General features: G+C 28.7%; 1 protein-coding gene across 1 annotated transcript in view; it reads right to left on the bottom strand.

Annotated features, from left to right (window-relative positions):
* Nucleotides 1-20,993: 20,993 nt before the first annotated feature.
* The window catches only part of LOC137617672 (macrophage mannose receptor 1-like), a 74,555-nt gene continuing 73,293 nt past the window's right edge, over nt 20,994-22,255 (bottom strand). Inside the window, exon 48 of the mRNA XM_068347673.1 lies at nt 20,994-21,468. Coding sequence (XP_068203774.1) covers nt 21,374-21,468 — 95 coding nt within the window. The 3' untranslated portion in view covers nt 20,994-21,373. The remainder of the gene's footprint in view (nt 21,469-22,255) is intronic.

Below are 22,255 nucleotides of genomic sequence, written 5' to 3'. Positions count from 1 at the left end.
AAGTTTTAATAACTCCCAAAATTTTGTCACATTTTTATTTCACAATCAACAAAAGCACAAATCTTTGAAAACGATCTAATGTGTTCTTTAAAAAGAAAAAATGCAGAATTATTTATAAAATAATTTATAATCTTATTCGAAAAAAATGTTAATTTACAAAGGAATAAACAAGTTTTTCTTGTGTAATAATTGGGAACTATGTAAAGAAAAGGGTGAGACATTTTTGCAAAAATATGTTGTAATTTTTATCAGTTACAATATATAAAAGTAATTATTGTTTTCCTTCTTCTTCTCTTCTTCCCAAATGAAATCAATAAACAATAGCAACTGCTACAACGATAATGATAACAAAATGTTATAGATAATGATAACAATGCTTTCTGTTATCATCATTTCCATGTCATTAACTCGTCTTATAGAAGAAATATAGAGAATAAAGTTTTTTTTTCGATTCGTTCAATATCTTTGTTTTTTTTTAGAGAATAATAATAATAATAATAATAATAATAATAATAATAATAATAATAATACTATTATTATTATTATTATTAGTAGTAGTAGTAGTAGTAGTAGTAGTAGTAGTAGTAGTAGTAGTAGTAGTAGTATTATCATTAGTATTATTATTATCATTAGTATTATTATTATCATTAGTATTATTATTATCATTAGTATTATTATTGTCATTAATATTATTATTGTCATTAATATTATTATTGTCATTATTATTATTATTGTCATTATTATTATTGTTGTCATTATTATTATTATTGTCATTATTATTATTATTGTCATTATTATTATTATTGTCATTATAATTATTATTATTATTATAATTATTAATAATAATAAAGTAACTTGCATAATGAAAACATAATAAGATGCAGATATTTCTTAAATAGCATCCAATAATATATATATATATATATATATATATATATATATATATATATAATATATGTAATATATATATATGTGTGTGTGTGCATGCGTGCGTGTGTATGTGTATATACATAAATACTCTAGCTGTTCTTTCAATTACCATGCATTAATATATTTGATATGAACTCTTTGGTCGAATGGTAATGGTTGGCAATAAAACTTCCTTCATTTGATGAGTTTCCTTGAATTTATTATAATAAACTTTTAATTCAGACAGGGTTCATTACATAATTGCTAATGACGCTGACTCTAGAATAATTTGAATTATGACAATCATTTATTCAATACACCAATTTCAAAACGTTAAAAGTATTGTGGATTTTTTTACGTTAATTGTTAATTATTTTGGTATAGTGAATATACAAATCAAATAACGTAATTAGGATACATAACGTACTTAATTTGATAAATGTATATCTTTCCAAATATTTAGGAGTAAAATGATAATGAGACTATAGTGTAGTAAGTATTAATAGGGTGAACATTTGTTTGAATTAATCAGTTGATGAAGATAGTGTATTTTAAATCTATTAGATTAAATACGCCTACATTGAATATATTTAAGCAATGAGAATGACATCAGAAAAAATAAATTTATGTATAAAGTCATAGTAGGATAATAGGATTAGTTATACACAAAAATTAAAAATCGGACAGACAGCCAATGCTTAATTGGGCCTCCTTTCTAGCTAATGAAAGTAAAGGTGTTTATTTATGTTTCTTTTTAAGTAAACAGAGAAAATGGAGTGAAGTCCTTAACTGCACTGCTAGAGACACTAGCAGTATCCGAAATAATATTTTTACAATTATTAATAAAAAAAAAACACTAAACTATCGACTTTGAAAGAGAAAAATTGCAGAAAACATCTAACGCCCCCCCCCCCAAAAAAAAATATTTTAGTTAACACGAAGACGAGGGAATCTGAAATTGAGTATGAAAGAAATGAGGGAAATAAAAGAAATAAGATAAAAAAAGAAAAGCTGAGACAATCTTCTAAAACCGTAACTCCAAGAGAAACAAAATGACGGATATCGCATAACCAAAGCCAAGGATGGCGAAGAGTCCTTGCATGTGATCTGTTGTCAGGGGGATGACGCCCCTAGCGCCCTCTTGTCCCCCGTCATCCCCGGGGGCGTGGGTGGCATCATGAGTGCCATCTGGTGGCTGGAGTTCCCTCTGGAGCTGCAATGATTAAGCTTTGATTATAATAATTAGAATTATTGAAATTATTGTTATCATTAAAATTGAAATGATTATTATCATTAAAATTATCAAAATGATTATCATTTGAATTATCAAAATGATTATTATTGAAATTATCAAAATTATTAGGTCATTTGAATTATTGATATTATCATTTTTATTAAAATTATTATTATGATTAGGATTATTGAACTAATTATCATTAAAATTGTTAAAATTCTTATTATCATTAGAATTATTAAAATAATTAACACCATTAAAATTATTATCATCATTAAAATTGTTCATATGATTAATGTCATTAAAATCATTAAAATTATTATTATCATTAAAAATATTAAAATAATAATCCACAAAAAAAAATTAGAATAATTACCACCATTAAGATTATTAGGAGGATTGTGAGAGACTCAAATATACAGATACACAAACACACACACACACACACACACACACTTTTTTGAATTATTATAAGATACGATTCGTAAGTGGAGATTTAAGTGCTAGGCGAGTGAAAGCGTTGATTCTGATAATTACATAACATACTTGAGTGTACTTATATTTGTTTTGCACATACATGTGTTCGTGTCGAGTATATATCTGAGCAGAATGTCTTGCTATAAAATTCCACAGCGTTTATTTTTTACATAATAATCGAAACACTAACGCACATACTACGTACATACATGTATAAACACTTCTGGAATATATCTCTTCATCTACATATATACCGAATATATATATATATATATATATATATATATATATATATATATATACATATATATATATATATATATATATATATTGTGTGTGTGTTTATTTGTGTATGTGTGTACATGAGTCTTAAATATAACAACAGACATCCCCTTAGATAGTATTTCTGAAGAATGATGAATTTGGGCATATAAGAAAGAATAGCTGAACCAGCGGATCTAAATATTTTAGAAAGAATGAGGGCTGTTATCTCTACATATGTTTTATTCTTAAGGGCATACCTTTATCATTTAGTAAATATAAAGATTTACATCTTATATTTATACTTCTTATACCCATGATCATTAGCAGTATGCCAACCATTGCCAATCGCTTCTAACTTCCTATTCCAGCACCTTCCCACTCTCATGTAGTCTAAAGGTTTCAATATATACCTCTCTTTCACCTTTTTTCTTTAATTGTTATTTACAACAAACATCCTCAATCTATGCCACGCAACATTATTAATTACTATTAATCTACAACTCAATCGAAAATACCGTTAATTTCTGTATTTTATTCATGATTGGAAACGTTTCCTCACCTTTTGGAATCGTCTAAGAGATTCCAGGAACCATTTTCTGACCAGTCCGGTCTCCACGACCCTTTCCAGAACGCCGTCGAACTTCGCCTTCAGGGGCGAATTAGTTTGGTAAGCGAGACCGATGCTGACAGGTGCAAAACATTCCTGCAATATTGATTATAAATATTGACTCTGGAGACTAGTTGGGGACTGAAATCAATCGGGTAAATGAATTGCCTATATGCTGAAAATGTGGTAGGGCTTTGTTTACAGATTAGCTGAATCTAAATCATTTAAAGTGTTCTCAGATATTATGAGTTGTTGTTTTGAAAAAAAGGAGATAGGCTAAATATAAATAACATCAATAACAAACACATATTAAGATAAAGGATAGTGAGACTGACTTTTTATTGCTTCCTCTTATAAATAAAAACCATCTCAATGAATTAGTTTACAAACATGTAAATATATTTTCATTAAATGTTAAATGCAATATCTATCTGACTTTGGTTAAAAGACTTCCGTAACAGACTAACATATTTTAACCCAAAAGTTAAAAAAAAAATTTCAAAGTAGCATACTCTAAAACCTTTATTTTTTCCTATATACTACTGTAGAGTCTAAAGACCAAGGAAGTATTTCATCGTTGCATTCATGTGAAGTCATTTTTGTAAATTACCTGATGTGTAACGTCTGAATCAAAGTTTCTCCTTAAGAGAAGGAGAGTAATTAATCAACTAAATGTCAGCAACACATATTTATACATATATATATATATATATATATATATATATATATACATACATATATATACAGTATATATATATATATATATATATATATATATATATATATATATATATATATAACATATATAAGTATGTATTTATATATGTATATATATATATATATATTTATACATATGTATATATGTGTATATATATATATATATATATATATATATATATATATATATATATATACGCATACACACATACACACTGAATATACGTGTATATACATATATATATGCATATACATTTTGTCTATATATAAATTTTTCTTTAATCATGTGTGTATGTATATATATATATATATATATATATATATATATATATATATATATATATATGTATGCATGTATATATATATATGTATATTTGTGTATGTATATATACATATATATATACACTGTATATATATATATATATATATATATATATATATACAAATGTGTAAATATAAATTTATGCATATATATGTATGTGTGATCTGAAAGATTTAAATATAATTTTGTAATAATGATAGAAATAGTCATTATATGAATGATTTATATGCTTATTACTGTTAATGATATTATCATTATTATTATTATTATTATTATTATTATAATCATTGTTATCATCATCATTATTATTGTTATTATTATTATTCATGTTGTCGGTATATTACAAAATTAATGTTGAATGCAACATTTACAAATTAGTTTGCTGTTCAGCATCACAAGTCTATCAAAAACAAACAAGTGAACTTCTTCACCTTGATAATCCTTGCCATGGGACGCCCCTGCGGGGTGGTGATCTTATCCCTCGTGAATTCCAAGTACCGCCGCCCGTTGATCATGACGCCCCTACCTGTCAGTACCTCGGCTTTGATCTCGGGGAAGGTGGAGACGTAGAACCTTTCTGCTAAGCCCTGTGGGATGTTGTATAAGGTGGGATGAATAAGGTTTATTTGCATTACTTGTTTCTTTGTAATACTAATTTCATAATGGTAAAGAAATTGATTGCAATATTTGGTTGGCATCTCCCTATTTTGTTTTTACTCTATGGTACTTATTTCTTACTTATGATAATTATATTACTTTAGAGCCCTTATTTCTTGTCTTGTGGTACTTATCGCTTTCTTTAGCACATATATCTTACTTCAAGGCACCTATTCCCTACCTTATGGTACTTATTTCTTACTTTGGCATATATATATATTACCTAAAAAAACTTATTTCTTACTTAGCGGTACTTATTTTCTACTTAGTACATAAATCTTACCTTTAGGGACTTTTGTGGTTCGTATTTCTTACATTAGAACATATATCTAACTTATATTTTACCTTATGATACTTATTTCCCGAACTGGCTAACATGAAGCGCATGAAAGGGCTCAGGGCGAAGACACTAAGCTTCGTTTCGTACAATTCCTTAAAACTCTCGACCCCAGCCGGTTGTCGTGTGACAGTCAGGAAGGCCGTCAGGTTGGAGCTGTAGATGGTGGTGAGAATGAAGGTGTAGTGCCACAGGAAGACCACGTACATGAGGTTGCAGTCCCGCAGTGGCATGAGGAATTGCGACTGGCGCATGTGGAGGCCGAAGGAATACAGGAATGAGTACACAAAGGATTTGAAGTCGTGGTGTTCCTTGATGCTGGAGAAGATAAGATTCCAATGGGGAATTGTCATTTTATTTTTATTTTGTTTTTATGGAATTTCTTGTGAATGGTTTCAGTTTGGCTTGGGTTGTGCTTTTAAAAAAAATTCTATTAATATTTTGTATAATATAGCGAAAGCTTTCTTTTGTTTTCACATTTGATGTCTATGATAGCATACACACACACACATATATGTATGTATATATATATATATATATATATATATATATATATATATATATATATATATGTATATATATGTATATATATATATGTGTGTGTGTGTGTGTTGTGTATAGATAAATTTATATTGTATATATAGATTATATATGTTTATATATGCAGTATATATATATATATATATATATATATATATATATATATATATATATATATATATATATAATAATAATGCCCGGTAGTTATATTAATTGCAGGTGATAGCTCGCGTTATCTTTAACCTTACCTGTTATTACTAAGAATAGTAAACATAAACAAAACGGGTCCTGACACGATGAGTCCGATGAAAATGGCGATCCAGGTCTCCCGTTTGAATGGCAGACCCAACGCCATCCACTTCGGAAGAGGGGGCTCCACTCTGGCCAGCATACACACTTCCTGATTGTAAGGGCGAGGGAGAACGATCATTTAGATATCTGAATATTTGGTCATTTTCCCCAAGGGCCTCTAGCTCTAAGGGTATTGGAACAATAATCACTGTCATATGCATCCTGCAATATCTAAATCGTGGGGTAATTTATTTATTTATTTTTTTTTCTTTTTTTTTTCTTTTTTTGCACTATAACTTTACTTACATAATAATAGCCTCTCTTACACTTACAATATATGTAAATGTCATCATCATCACCTTGAAATCGTAATTTTCACCTAATTGCAAATACTGCGCTTCGTAAAAAGTGCTTTTGCCACAAACTCTTTCACCACGTTTAAGTATCCCCACTAAGAAGGGTCAATCTCTGTAAGTTTCCCCTATTAAGTATCGTGATACTATTTTCTATGGTTATGTATCAGTGCTTTAATTAATAGAAAACGTCGGGAACTTCCTCATAGTTCATTGTATAACTGAAATAGTATTGCGCAACTTCTACTGTATATACATTAACAGCTAAATGCTATAGATATGGGAGAAACTATTGAAATATCAGCTCGGACTACTGTGTATTTGGTTAGTCATTTTATTTCATTATTGGCCTGACAGACTTAACGTAGCCTTCACTTCATGAGTGTGGCAATTTAAAGAATGGATAAGTGTAGTGAAAACTCATATTCAGAAATGTGTTGATACCTCCCCCCACACACACATATATATATATAAATATATATATATATATATATATATATATATATATATATATATATATATATATATATATATGTGTGTGTGTGTGTGTGTGTGTGTATGTGCTTGTATTTACAAACACACACACACGCTTATATATATATATATATATATATATATATATATATATATATATATATATATATATATATATATATACACATATATATATATATATATATATATATATATATATATATATATATATATATATATATACACACACACACAATTGGAGTTCTTATCGTCCCAATTATATGCACTCGTTTCCCTCTATAACAATGAACATAAATTAGCAATGTGCAGTATATATATATATATATATATATATATATATGTATATATATATATATAAAGTATATATATATATAAAGTATATATATATATATATATATATATATATATATATATATATATATATGTGTGTGTGTGTGTGTGTGCATGTGCGTGCGTGCAAATTTGGACTTACATCACTGGAATAAGGAGCACTAAACTCAATGAATTCATTTCGTCCACTTGATATTGAAATCATGATGTTACCCGTTCCCAAATCTGCTTTGCCACTGCCCAGAAGACCCACAAGGCCGTTAAAGGTCCCGTCTGGTTGTCTGTTGCCCCACATCTCACCTGTCAATCAAAGGGGACAGGTTACAGTCTTGTCTTTTTATTGATGATTGGTGTTGATATAGTTCATATGTTGTTTATTGGTGATTTTTACTTGTGGATGAGATTTTTATTCAATTTTTTAAGACTACTACTTGGTTTGATTTTATGCATATCAAATATTTTTGCATATGTGATCATGACATATGATTATATATATATATATATATATATATATATATATATATATATATATGTGTGTGTGTGTGTGTGTGTGTTTTGTGTGTGTGTATATATATATACATATATAAATATATATATATATATATATATATATATATATATATATATATATATATGTGTGTGTGTGTGTGTGTGTGTATATATATACATATATAAATATATATATATATATATATATATATATATATATATATATATATATATATACATATATATATTTATATATATGCATTGTTAATAGAATATGCATATATATATATATAGATAGATAGATAGATAGATAGATAGATAGATAGATAGATGGTATGTGTGTATGCACTGTATATATATGTACTGCTCGCTTTTGTTATTTCTAAGAATAAGTATACCAAACACAGTGAAGGTGTTATTTATTTAGATGATACAGTTTAAAAAGTTTTGGTATATTAATAAAAAAAAAATCAATATTGAAAAAGAATATCATTATACTAAGACTATGAAAAATTACTCTTAACATTAATTGCCTTTTATAAAGGAAATTATTGTTATTAGTAAAATAAGATAAATGCGGTTGCAAATATTTTTTTTTTTTATCAATTATCAGTTAACTTGAATTCACTTAAATTTGAATATATGGTATTTTCAGTCTAACAAATACAATTAAATGTTTCAAGTATTTCGTCTGGAGTGTAATAAAGCCATGTTATGATTTGTATTTAATTTTCTTGATGTAAAATGCATGTCGATTTCACTATTCAAACCTCTTTTTTTTTCTGGTGAAAGAAATATTTCCAAACTATGGTATATAGAATAAATAAGAATACTTTTATTTGTGCAATTTTATCCTAAGACCACGCTAATCATTTATAATAAAGTGTTCTACTTTTAATTGAATATTTTCAACTAGTTTACTGGTAACGCTTAGCATTATAAAATTTCTATACTAGTTTATAATGTATATTTCATTGTCGTTATCAAAAGTGGATCTTGATATCATCATGCAAATCTTTTGTTTTAAGAGAAATATTTCAACTCCATCCTCCTCATCAGAGTATTACCATAACCCCCTCTATCCTACCTTAGGGCCTGGAGGGCTGGGCGTGACCGGAAAGAAAGAAAGAAATATATATATATATATATATATATATATATATATATATATATATATATATATATATATATATAAGCAATAGATACTTCTTAATATCGAATTCGCTCTACCTCTGCATCAGAGACCCTAGGGAGATTCAATGGTGGGATATATATATATATATATATATATATATATATATATATATATATATATATACTCTATATATAAATATATACATATATGTACATATATATGTATATATATACAGTATATACAGTATATATATTATACATATACATATGTATATATTTATATATACACTATATATATATATATATATATATATATATATATATATATATATATATATATATATATATATACTGTATAATAGAGACACTTGCTTTAATATACAGGAGAGTTTCTTCATATCTAACGATTTTCCTATTTCAGGAGACAAAAGATGATTCTATCTCAATTATCTAAACCATGGTACTTACCTCTTGGAGATTCCTCTATCCGAATCGTGAAGTTGAATCTTTGGGAGAGCGTGTTCAGAGCCTCTATTTCAAATCCATAGCGCGTAACCCCCTCCTGTGATTGGTGGTAAATAATGTTTGGATGGTACTCGAAGAGTGTTACCTGAGAGAGAGAGAGAGAGAGAGAGAGAGAGAGAGAGAGAGAGAGATGAGTAATTTGATTGGTAATTCAGATTCAATATAAATTTTAATTTGATTAGGAACTTGGTTCCTTATTACAGTTGAGTATTAGAAACCCTTTATATTGCAATTAACATATTTGATTGTACATGGGTTGATTTTGATATAACTTTGATTCATTCCATCAGACCAAGAATAACTTAACTTTTGTTTTTAAGAAGGGATCAAGCATATTTTTTATGGATTTTTTTTTCAGTATTATCTTATGTAATAGCTAGAAGCTACTATTCTTCTTGTAACTTTTTGATATACTCTTATTTTGGAAATCTCAGTCTTTACTTCAAAGAAGTGACTAGTGGATTAGTGTGGATAATATAAAATAAGAAACTTCTATTTTTATTTAAATGATATTTATGGTTTCCTTTTCTAATAGTTTTTGATATAGAATATAATCCTGTTTTGATAAAGTTTAAATCATACCTACAACATAGATATAAGATAAAATGTTTAAAGGTCATTCCTTATTATATGATGCCATATTTTTTCGGCATAAATATAAGAAAATTTTTAAATGACCAAAAATTGTATGTTATTCACTTTTTTTATACAAAAATCTAATATTTTTAAATTCCAATTATTAGACTGTTTTTTGGATTTAGCTCAGCAGAAGGCTCTTGGGACCTGACTTGTCTAAACAATATGTGGAAAATTGCATTAAATTTTCTATCATATTCAACATCAAACCTTTCATTCGTATAATTGTTTAGAAGTGGTTATCAGAAAAATTATGGAGACCTGAATTTGTAGTATTGCTTTGTGATATTAATTATCCATAAACTTATTTAGTTCCCTTAGTTCTACAAAAAAATATATAATTTAAAACTAATATATACTATATATATATGTATATATATATATATATATATATATATATATATATATATATATATATATATATATACATATCACCCACACAAATTATTTTGCCATCAGCAAACCTATTTTTAAAGCTGAAAATTATAAAAGTGACCCAATATATGCTTACGGGAATAAAAGAAAAGTTTCCGGAATAAAACACCGATAACAGCAAGAAATTAACAAAAACATTAACAATAACGCCAACAAGAAAAACAGCTGTAATAGAATTAATCTGAAAGAACAGAAACTTGAAACGCTTACATTCAAGACGTTGTTCCTGATATTGGAGATCTTATCCGGAAAGAGTCGAGGTGAATTAATGGAAGGTTTACCACTCCATGTGGTTATGTACCAGAATCCCTGTCCCCAGTACAGGGCGTTTATGTACAGGTCGAAAGCGCCCTGTTCGTTTCTCTGATGTAGGAATTACATAAACGAGATTAGTTGATTGTAAATAATTGACATATATGAGAAATATTCCTTACTAGCATAATGCCAGCTAATCGGTAGACTCAAATTTGGCAGCTAATCAATTGGCCCGAAATTTATAGTTAACCGGTAGACCGAAATTTGACAGATATGTTGGCCCAAATTTTACAGTTAAAAGGTTAACCCAAATTTTACAGATAATAGTTTGACACAAATTTTACAGTTAATTGTTTGACCCAAATCATACAGTTAATCATTTGAACAAATTTTACAGTTAATCGGTAGACCCATATTTTACAGTTAATCAGTAGACAACTTTTACAGATAATCAGTAAACCTAAATTTTACAGTTAATCAGTAGACCTAACTTTTACAGATAATCAGTAAACCTAAATTTTATAGTTAATCAGTAGACCCAGTTTTTTTTATCGGTAGACCTATATTTTACAGTTAACCAGTTAGCACAAATTTTACAGTTAAAGAGTAGAACCTAAATTTTACAGTTAATCAGTACACGCAAATTTTACTGTTAATAGGTTCACCTAAATTTTACAGTTAAATCGGTTAACCCAAATTTTCACTGATAGACCCAAATTTTACAGTTAATCAGTACACCCAAGTTTTACTCTTAATCGGTCGACCCAAATTTTCATTGGTAGACCCAAATTTTACAGTTGATTGTTGACCAAAATTTTACAATTAATCGGTAGACCTAAATTTTACTGTTAAACGGTAGACCCTCATTTTACAGGTAATCGGTAGGCCCAAATTTTCATCAATAAGCCGATAGGCCCAAATTTTACAGTTAATCAGTAGGTCCTAATTTTATAGTTAATCGGAAGACCCACATTTTTCAATGGTAGACCCAAATTTTACAGTTAATCGGTAGATCCACATTTTAGTGTTAATCGGTAAATCCAAATTTTACAGTTAATCAGTAGACACAAATTTTCATCGATAGATACAAATTTTACTGTTAATCGGTAGATCTAAATTTTTTAGTTGATCGGTTGACCCAAATTTTACAGTTAATCGGTTGACCCAAATTTTCATCGGTAGACTCAAATTTTTATTGGTAGACCCAAATTTTACTGTTGATCAGTAGATCCAAAGTTTATAGTTATTCTGTAGACCCAAATTTTACAGTTGATCAGTAAATGTAAATTTTATTGTTAATCGGTAGACCCAAATTTTACAGTTAATATGGTAGACCCAAATTTTCATCGGTAAACCCAAATTTTACAATTAATCAGTAGACCCAAATTGACATCAGTAGACCTAATTGTTACAGTTAGTCAGTTAACACAAATTCTGCAGTTAATCAATACGCCCGAATTTTTCAATTAATCAGTTGACTCAAATTTTACAGTTAATCAGTTGATCTAAAATATACACTAAATCAGTAGACCCGAAGTTTATCTTTTTCAGAAGACGAGTGGACTGGTATTCACAGGATATTAGTCTCTAGCGTCGTGTAGAGAAAGAGAGAGGAGTGTAGAGATAGGTAGGCTAGAGGAACGAGAAAGAAGAAAAGAAAAATAATAATAATTCATGATGAAGATGAAAAACGCTACTTGCAAAACTATTGGCAATTTAAGTTATTTGTTTTCCTAACTACTGCATATCCTATGATACTGATAGTTAGATAGATAGACAGACAGACAGACAGATAGACAGGCTTACTTAAGCATTGATATAATTTGTTCCTTTGATATCCATTGCATACTATTAAATTAGAAATTATTTGAAGAGTAATTAACAACTGTAAAATAGATTAGTATTTCCTGTTCCCTAACACCCATAGAAGTGAACAGTAGCCTACGTGATTATTGGAGTGCAAGATAAACTAACTTGTATATAGAAAGATTTATTTTCCTTAGGGGAATACTTACCTTAGTGATAGCGAGGATGTTCTCTGTCTTCTTGAATTTAAGGTGCTGAGGCTGAATCAGAGATCTCAGCTGGTCTTCTCTGAGACCGAAAATCACAACTCTACAGTATGATGAATAAATCATTTATTACTTCCACTACTACTACTACTACTACTACTACTACTACTACTACTACTGCTTCCACAAGTAATACAGCTATTACTAATAATAACCTTGATTTGGTGTCTATAGAGTTTCTACTAATGCTATTATTCTTCCCCTAATCTTTGATTTTAGAAAATATCCAAAAACTTTATGCAATTTTTCATTTTTCTGTGAATAAAGGTCTTATCAACATATTCTAAATATCTAGGGAAAGTATATCTAAATATATATTTTGCCCTAAAATCTGTCATAAGAAAATAATTTCAGTGGGAAATTACATATTTTGAAAACATTTTGTTCTTCTTATTAAGGAAGTGCTGTCTCTGTTTATACTAGTGAACTAAAAGTTCATTGTCTATGTTTCTAATATCTTAAGGAATTAGCAGTAAATTTAATGAGGGATATGAAAAACTTAAATAAAATTGATAGAATTAAAAATGATTTTGTTGAAATCTTATAATTTGATATATATTCCATACTTGGCATCATAGTCCCATGCATCCAAGATGACTGTTGAGAAATTGATCAGAGGAACGGGGTCAGTGACCAGGAGAAAAATAGCTTGACATCGAGGTGACTTCCAGATCAGTTTTTCTAAGTGACTTGGATCTTGAAGTGAAATAACCTATAAAGGAGATTTTAAATATATATATATATATATATATATATATATATATATATATATATATGTATATATATATATATATATATATATATATATATAAATATATATGTGTATGTATATATATGTATATATATACTATATATATGTATATATGCTTATATATAAATATATATATATATATATATATATATATATATATATATATATATATATATATATTTATATATATACAGTACATATATATATATATATGTATATATATATATTTATATATATATATATATATATATATATATATATATATATATATATATATATATAGAATTTGGTGCTTATGTCATTTCGCACGAGAGAAGACTAACATATAAAAAGCTGTTAAACTAACCTGTTTGAGATTGTCAAGCGAGACCAAATATTGCAGTAAATTCGACTCTTGAAATTGGAAATCAAATGCGATGATAAAGTCACAGCCATAGACTTCCTTCCGAACAAGGAACGAAAAGAGTCTAAGTAGAGAGATCTCATCTTTCTGTCCCATTTTAACGTCGACCTCGCCTTCGACTTCGGTGTTTGTATGGATGCTGTTATTGAAGCCCTCGTATATATTCCTCGAAGGATATACAAGAGGGCACATATCCTTCAAAGGATCACAAAAGGATATTTCATCAGTTTGGTCATCACTGTAGGGCAGAAGTCGTGTCGGAGTTGAAAGTGCCTTTGGAAGTACAAATTGCCCTGGTTCATTTCCCGCTGAGGACTTCGTGTGCTTTTTCGCACACACTGCAGTCTGACTGACTAACAGGAGTTCAGTCAGGATGATTCCGGACAGTAGAAGTCGCCGGTGAATTAATACATTCATGGTTTTCTATCACTGAAATATGCCAGTTATATATATATATATATATATATATATATATATATATATATATATATGTATATATATATACATATATATATATATATATATATATATATATATGTTATTTACATGTATGTATGTATGTAATATATACAAGAACATTTTTGCACGAACACTTAATTATGCATTTTGTATGTGCTTGTATAATATATATATATATATATATATATATATATATATATATATATATATGTGTGTGTGTGTGTGTGTGTGTGTGTGTGTGTGTGTGTGTGTGTGTCTCCCATATCGGCGTATAAGGAGATATCGGAACACGTTTTTTTGTTTCACATCATTACAAAAAGTTCGTGAATACACTTTGCAGAAAGAGATACTCTTCAGACGAGAACAATACTGTTCTTGGGAGCGTTCGAGTGTTACTGCCACTTTTCTGAGAAAGTAATGCAATGTTGGTCTGCCAATATCCTGAAACTACTAGATTACCTGGAAATATACTCTTACCGTACGACCTGAGACACGTCGCCTATCAGACTGAAGACACGTCACATATACTTGAGTCCAGTTATCTCGCAAGACAATTTACGACAATCATAGTAATATTAAAAAGTCCATTTATATCACTGTATAAAATACTGAAACACGTATACATCTACATATTTTCTATGCAAGGCTAGCAGCAAATGTTTTTGTTGAAGAAGCTGACGTGTCTTTTTATAGTTATATACGAATTACCGGTATCTGTTTTAATGTTGTTAGTTTTTTTAAATGTTTTATTTCAATTTTTTATAACTTCTCATATCTCTTAGTTATTTCTTTGTTTCCTTTCCTCACTGGGCTATTTTTCCTTGTTGGAGCCCTTGGATTTATAGCATCTTGCTCTTCCAAGTAGGGTTATAACTTGGCTAGTAATAAATAAATATATATATATATATATATATATATATATATATATATATATATGGTATATATATATATATATGTGTGTGTGTGTGTGTGTATGTATATATGTATATATATATATATATATATATATATATATATATATATATATATATATATATATATATATAAATACCATCTTACGTTCGTTGAGACAGAAGCAGCACTTACCAAATTCTTCGTTCTAATCCAGTCCGCTTTTCCCAGCAAAGTAAAGCAGATTTTGGTTAACGGACGCAGACACTAGAGCCCGATAAAGGCCCAAGTGAATTATATATATTCCATAAAATTCACCCGTCAATCAATCTAGCAAATTCGATCTCGGGTTAGAATTGCTTTTGTTGAACCCACATCCAAATGTTCATTTTACCTCTGAGAGCCTTCAACTGAACGGTGTTGCAACGGCTATAAAAGATTTCTCGTAAAAGAATTGACCATTCAGTTCTTGAGATGATAATAGGTGGTTGTTTGTATTTGTATGCTTTGGTGAGACAGTCCCCGGAGTATTGTGATCACAAATATTGTCTTTTATTGTTTGGACAAGAGTTCTAATATTTGATAAGATGGCTCATTTTGATACTTAACCTAAGTAAACCAAAGTTGTCGAGTGAGTGAAAATGAGGTTTTGAGTGGCATTGAGGTTATTCGTACTTAACCTGTAAGGAAAATAAGAGTAAACACTACAATAGGATGATATGTTGGAGAGAGAGAGAGAGAGAGAGAGAGAGAGAGAGAGAGAGAGAGAGAGAGAGAGAGAGAGAGAGAGAGAGAGAGCATGAAAATACAAGTATAGTTGCTTCGTCAAATATTTTATTGCTTTTAGAGATTCCAGCGAGTACTGTAGAACAGAACAAGCTCTGTCAAAAATAAAAGTTTTCTAAGAAGCCTCAAGAAAACACTTGAATCAATTGCTGCATATAGAACCTTTTTTCATTGTTGAAATTCTTTATCTCTGACATTAGAAACAAATTTCTCTAAAGGTATAGGTATAATGTATATACGAAACATTCTCTCTCTCTCTCTCTCTCTCTCTCTCTCTCTCTCTCTCTCTCTCTCTCTCTCTCTCTCTCTCTCTCTCTCTCTCCCCTTTATATATATGTATATGTATATATATATATATATATATATATATATATATATATATATATATTGTTGCACGACAAATTTCTGATTAAATGGAAATTCTTTATGCAATAAAAAATTAATCTATATCGATTACTTATAGAATTCGGATTATATGCATAGGTGTCTCTGTGCCGATATTTATTGACTAATGTAATAGCTTAAGAGTAATTCATTATTTTATGATTGAAAGCAAAGATTGTGATTGAGTATTATTGGGAGAGTGAACGGTTTCATATAAAAGCAGATATGAGACAAAGGTATTGCTTCTCAATTATGCTGAATATAAATTCGCATCATAAGTATATGATTACTTATAAATTTTTCCATTTATTTCTTGGCTTTTAAGTCTCACATAGCGATAGGAAGGACTCCTAATTTTCAAATTTGAATTAATTTATTTAAATGTTTGGTCCTCCAGTGTCATTCCTGCAAATGTTAATGGGTTGAAGGTTGTTGGATCATTTAACTGACTCCTCATTTTAAAAACTTCAAATCATATTTGCATATATTTCATGCTAACTTCTTTACTTTGACAATTATGATTGCATAGTTTCTATAATTTGTTATATCAATTTCTTACAATCTAATGTCTTTCGTAAATAAATAAATGTTGTTTGTAAGAAATGTATATATAATTTCTTATTCCTGGTATTAAGCCACGTGCTTCACAAACTATTACTTTTTAGCTTATCAATATTTCGATAGGACATTCCGCTATCAAACCATTGTTCTCTAATCTTGGGTAGTGTCATATCCTCTGAACCATGGTCTTCCACTCTCATGGATAAGAGTTTTATTGCTTAAGGGTACACTCAGGCACACTATTCTATCTGTTACCTTATTCCATTTCCTCACTGGGCTATTTTCCCTGTTGGAATTATTTTAGTAGGCAGATGATGTCAAATTGTTTGGTGATATAGAAGCTTTAGTGGCTGGTGAAATCAATTTGATTTAATCAGTTCTACTCAAACTTAATTATTTAGTGAGCTGATATATTTTGTTAGAATATATTCGTATATATTAAATTTGCTATTTCTAAGATTTTCACATAAATCTTAATGTGATTTTCATCAATTATGCTTGATGTGCCATAGATATATTAAATTTTTAGGTTATATATCATCACCTGATCATTGAATTATTAGAAATTTTTGGCTACTGTTTGTTTTTGGACTTCCTCCGTATTATTTTAATATTTCTCTCGAAAACCACTTTCTCTCTCTTTTTTTCTATAAATGATGTCTATTTTATTTTGATTTTTTTTTATGAAAATTTGTAATCTTTCATATTCCCATATATTTTTTAGATAAATTCTCTCAAACTATTTTTTTGCGAAATGTATATTTTCTTGGCTCAGTATTCAATTTTATAAAATGTAATATCTAATCATAAACAATCAAATAGAGTACCAGCCCCACAAAAATTTCACGAACACTAAAGAATTCCTTTCTATTATTTTCACTGCCATGGAAAATTTGGTATTCCAAATATGATAGTTCCCATTTTCTTCGCAATAGTGCACTTTTACCTAATGGACTTTTTGAAACAAAATAGAAAATGATTGGCGAATTTCACAACTCGTAAAACTTCAAATTCCTTTGATGTTTGTTAATCTTATTTGATGTCCTTTTTCTTTTTCTCTATTGTGTTATTACCACTTTCGATCACCTCTTCAAATTGTAACTCCATCAATTGTTCCTGAATTAACCATTTTTTTTTTCGGTTTTTTTTTTCTGGTTTACAGTTTAAGCTCTGCCATTATATTTCCAGTAAAAAGGGTAAATGGGAAATAAAGCCTTCGATCATTTTCTTTACAGTTAAGGACTTTTATAGGTAATAGAATACTGAACTCTTGAGGCGATATTTTCTTCATTGACGAAAATGTATGACTACATATATATATATATATATATATATATATATATATATATATATATATATATATATGTATATATATATATATATATATATATATATATATATATATATATAGATAGATGATAGATAGATATATGTATATATGTACATATATTGCAGGACAAAGGCCTCAGACAAGTCCTTCCAATCGCGTTTGTTTATGGTCTTTCTATGCCAGCTTATACCAGCAAAATTACTTATATCGCCATTCAGTCGTTATCTCTTACTTCTCCCTGCTTCGTTTGCAGTCTCTGGGGACCCACATATGTATGTATGTATGTATGTGTATATATATATATATATATATATATATATATATGTATATATATATATGTGTGTATGTATATATATATATATATATATATATATATATACATATATATATAATTTGTGCGCTTTTGTGTATGTGTTTGTGTTTTTTATCTACTGTATACAGTGTGTATATATATATATATATATATATATATATATATATATATATAAACTGTATGTATGTATATATAATATATGTGTGTATATATAGACAATTTTTGTGTGTTTACGTAGGTGATTTGATGTGTTTCTTTGTGATAAACTATCAATGTAAACATATTGATAATAGATTGTTAGTGTATTTTACAGAACCACATCTGACAATGATTTAGTCACCTCAATTGTGTATAAGAATATTTTGTATATGTATCTATGCATCTACTATTCCATATGAATTTTGAGATTTGCCTTCCCCAAGGTTTGTTTTATTTTCTTGGCTTTCTGTCTGTTTCACAATGAATACTTCAGTAATATATTGGATGTCACCGAAAACGCTGTTTAGGGATCACCACCCCGAAAAGGTGGCTAAGAGTTCGGTCGGGTGCTATATACAATGAGCCTTTTTAGACCTTATCAACAAGCCCAAGAACACCTCTTAAGTCCCTGTGGTTTCTGAGATACGCATGCCCCGTAATTTATGATTTTCAAGTCCCTACCCCTTATGGGGAGGGGTATGCCTATCCTCTTACCCCTATACGTCTTAGGACCTCGTGACCTTTCCAACGAGCTCAAGAACTCCTCTTAAGGGAAGAAACTCGAGGAGGTCATTTTTGCACTATGACATTGAAATTTGCACAGAATATGCATCTATATGTACACAATATCTCAGCCAATTTTAGTCTCCCTAAGTTGAATATTTTTTTTTGTTTTTTGTTTTTTTCTTGTTTTTTGTGGTCTTTTTCTCTTATTTTCAAAATTTATCTCCTCCCTTATTTATGAATCAATTTTGAAAATCTAAAAACCAACATAGGACTTATAGTATATACAATACAACCACAGTTGCATATTTTCAAATTTTCCTATATTTTTTGTTCCATCTCGTAAAAAAAATGTCAAAAAAAAAAAAAAAACTCAAATCTTTTTCCAATTAACTTATTTTTGGGAGGGCGATAGTTCCTGAGATACGCTTACCCCTAATTTTACGGTTTTCGCGTCCCTACCCCATATAGGGAGGGGTACGCCTATCGCCTCACCCCCCCCTGTACGTCGCAGGACCTCGAGACCTTTCCAACGAGCCCAAGAACACCTCCTAACTCCTTGTGGTTGATGAAAAACTTTTACTTTAAAACAGTTATGGTTTATGGTGTTTTTTCATCTGTTAATATAGGACCTTGCCGCAAGACCTCTAGGAAAGAAGAAAATGGGTTTTTTTTCGGGGCGGGGGGCCTTATCAGACCCCTGAATTTGTAAATCTGGTACTATTATTAAATTAAATTCTGAAACTTAGTAGTTATAAGGGATAATGAATAAAGACTTGTTTGCTGTACATTCATTTAGAATGATTTATAATTATTGTATATTTACAGTAAAATCAGCTTAATATTAAAAAGAATTTACATTTTTTTTATAAATGTTGATAATCTTAATGGTTATGCGTTCGTGTATTAAGTATTTTCTCTAATAATATACAGAGTATATGGACTGTAACTTGATACACTGGGCATGTAAGATCCATGAATAAATAACACACTGCTTTGCTTTATCTACATGATATAAATATACAATATATGTATGTATATATATATATATATATATATATATATGTATATATATATATATATATATATATATATATATATATATGTATATATATATATATATGCATATATATACATATGTATAAGTGTATATATATATATATATATATATATATATATATATATATATATATATATATATGCATATGCATATATATACATATATATAAGTATATATATATATATATATATATATATATATTATTTAAGGTTTATTTATCTTGAGGTCATACTAATTTAGTATTGCCACAAGACAGGAATGGTTTATCCAAAAGCTAAGTTTGATCATAGTACTTTAAAAAAAATATTACAGTATTTTGGTTAGAAACTCTTGACTAACTTACTACGTTTTAATTTTACTCAAATAATATGATTTAATGCAACATTAAGAATAACTATATGAATTGATATTATGAAAGTAATGAGGAGTGTAGATGAAATTAAATGATTTTCCATATTCCGCTTGAGTTATAATATACATTTTTGCCAAGTAGGTTTTAAGACTTGTTTCATTGTTCAATGGCTTTTCTAAATTTATGTAATTCTGCTCTGATAATGGTCTGCCTTTATTCTTTTCAACGCTGGGTTCCAGCAACAAAAACAACAACAAAAACGACAATCGTAAGGATAAGGCTAATAATAGAAAGTGCTTCTGTTATGCATCTGTTGCATCCACTTGGCCGAAGTGAGAAACAGAGGACTCATCACGCTGGTTTAAGCCGGAAAGATTGACCACTCCCACACTTCGAGCTGTTGATGAATGAGCAAATTGATATAGGTGAATTAATGGTCTTTGATATATATATATATATATATATATATATATATATAGATATATATATATATATATATGAATATATATATATAGATAGATAGATAGATATGTTTTATATGATACACGCACACACACACACACACATATATATATATATATATATATGTGTGTGTGTGTATATATATATATATATATATATATATATATATATATATATATATATATATATATATATATATACACACACATTAGACTATGAAAATATCAATAATGAGAGATTTCCTTCTATTACAAAAATATAAGTAGTTGGATATAATTGTACTTACGCAAGCTAGATGTTCTAGTTGTTCTTAATCGTAAGTGTTGGACTTACTCGATCTAGGTGTTTTGATTGAACTTACTCGAGCTAGGTGTTCCCATTGTACTTACTCGAGCCAGGTGTTCCGATTGTACTTACTCGAGCTAGGTGTTCCTATTGTACTTGCTCGAGCTAGGTGTTCCTATTGTACTTGCTCGAGCTAGGTGTTCCTATTGCACTTGCTTGAGCTAGGTGTTCCGATTTTACTTATTCTAGTTAAATATTTTGATTTTAATCACCAGAGCTAAATGCTCCGGCTGTACTTATTTGATTTAGATGTTCTGATTCTACTTACCGAAGCTAACTGTTCGGATTGTACTTACTAGAGTTAGATGTTCCTCTATTACTGACTAGAGCTAAATATTCCGATTGTACTTACTAGAGCTAAATGTTCGAATTGTACT

Source organism: Palaemon carinicauda, chromosome 2, assembly GCF_036898095.1.
Source record: "Palaemon carinicauda isolate YSFRI2023 chromosome 2, ASM3689809v2, whole genome shotgun sequence".
In the NCBI taxonomy this organism is placed as follows: Eukaryota; Metazoa; Arthropoda; class Malacostraca; order Decapoda; family Palaemonidae; genus Palaemon; species Palaemon carinicauda.
The sequence above is the reverse complement of the archived record's forward strand: the minus strand, read 5'-3'. Positions and strand labels throughout refer to the sequence as shown.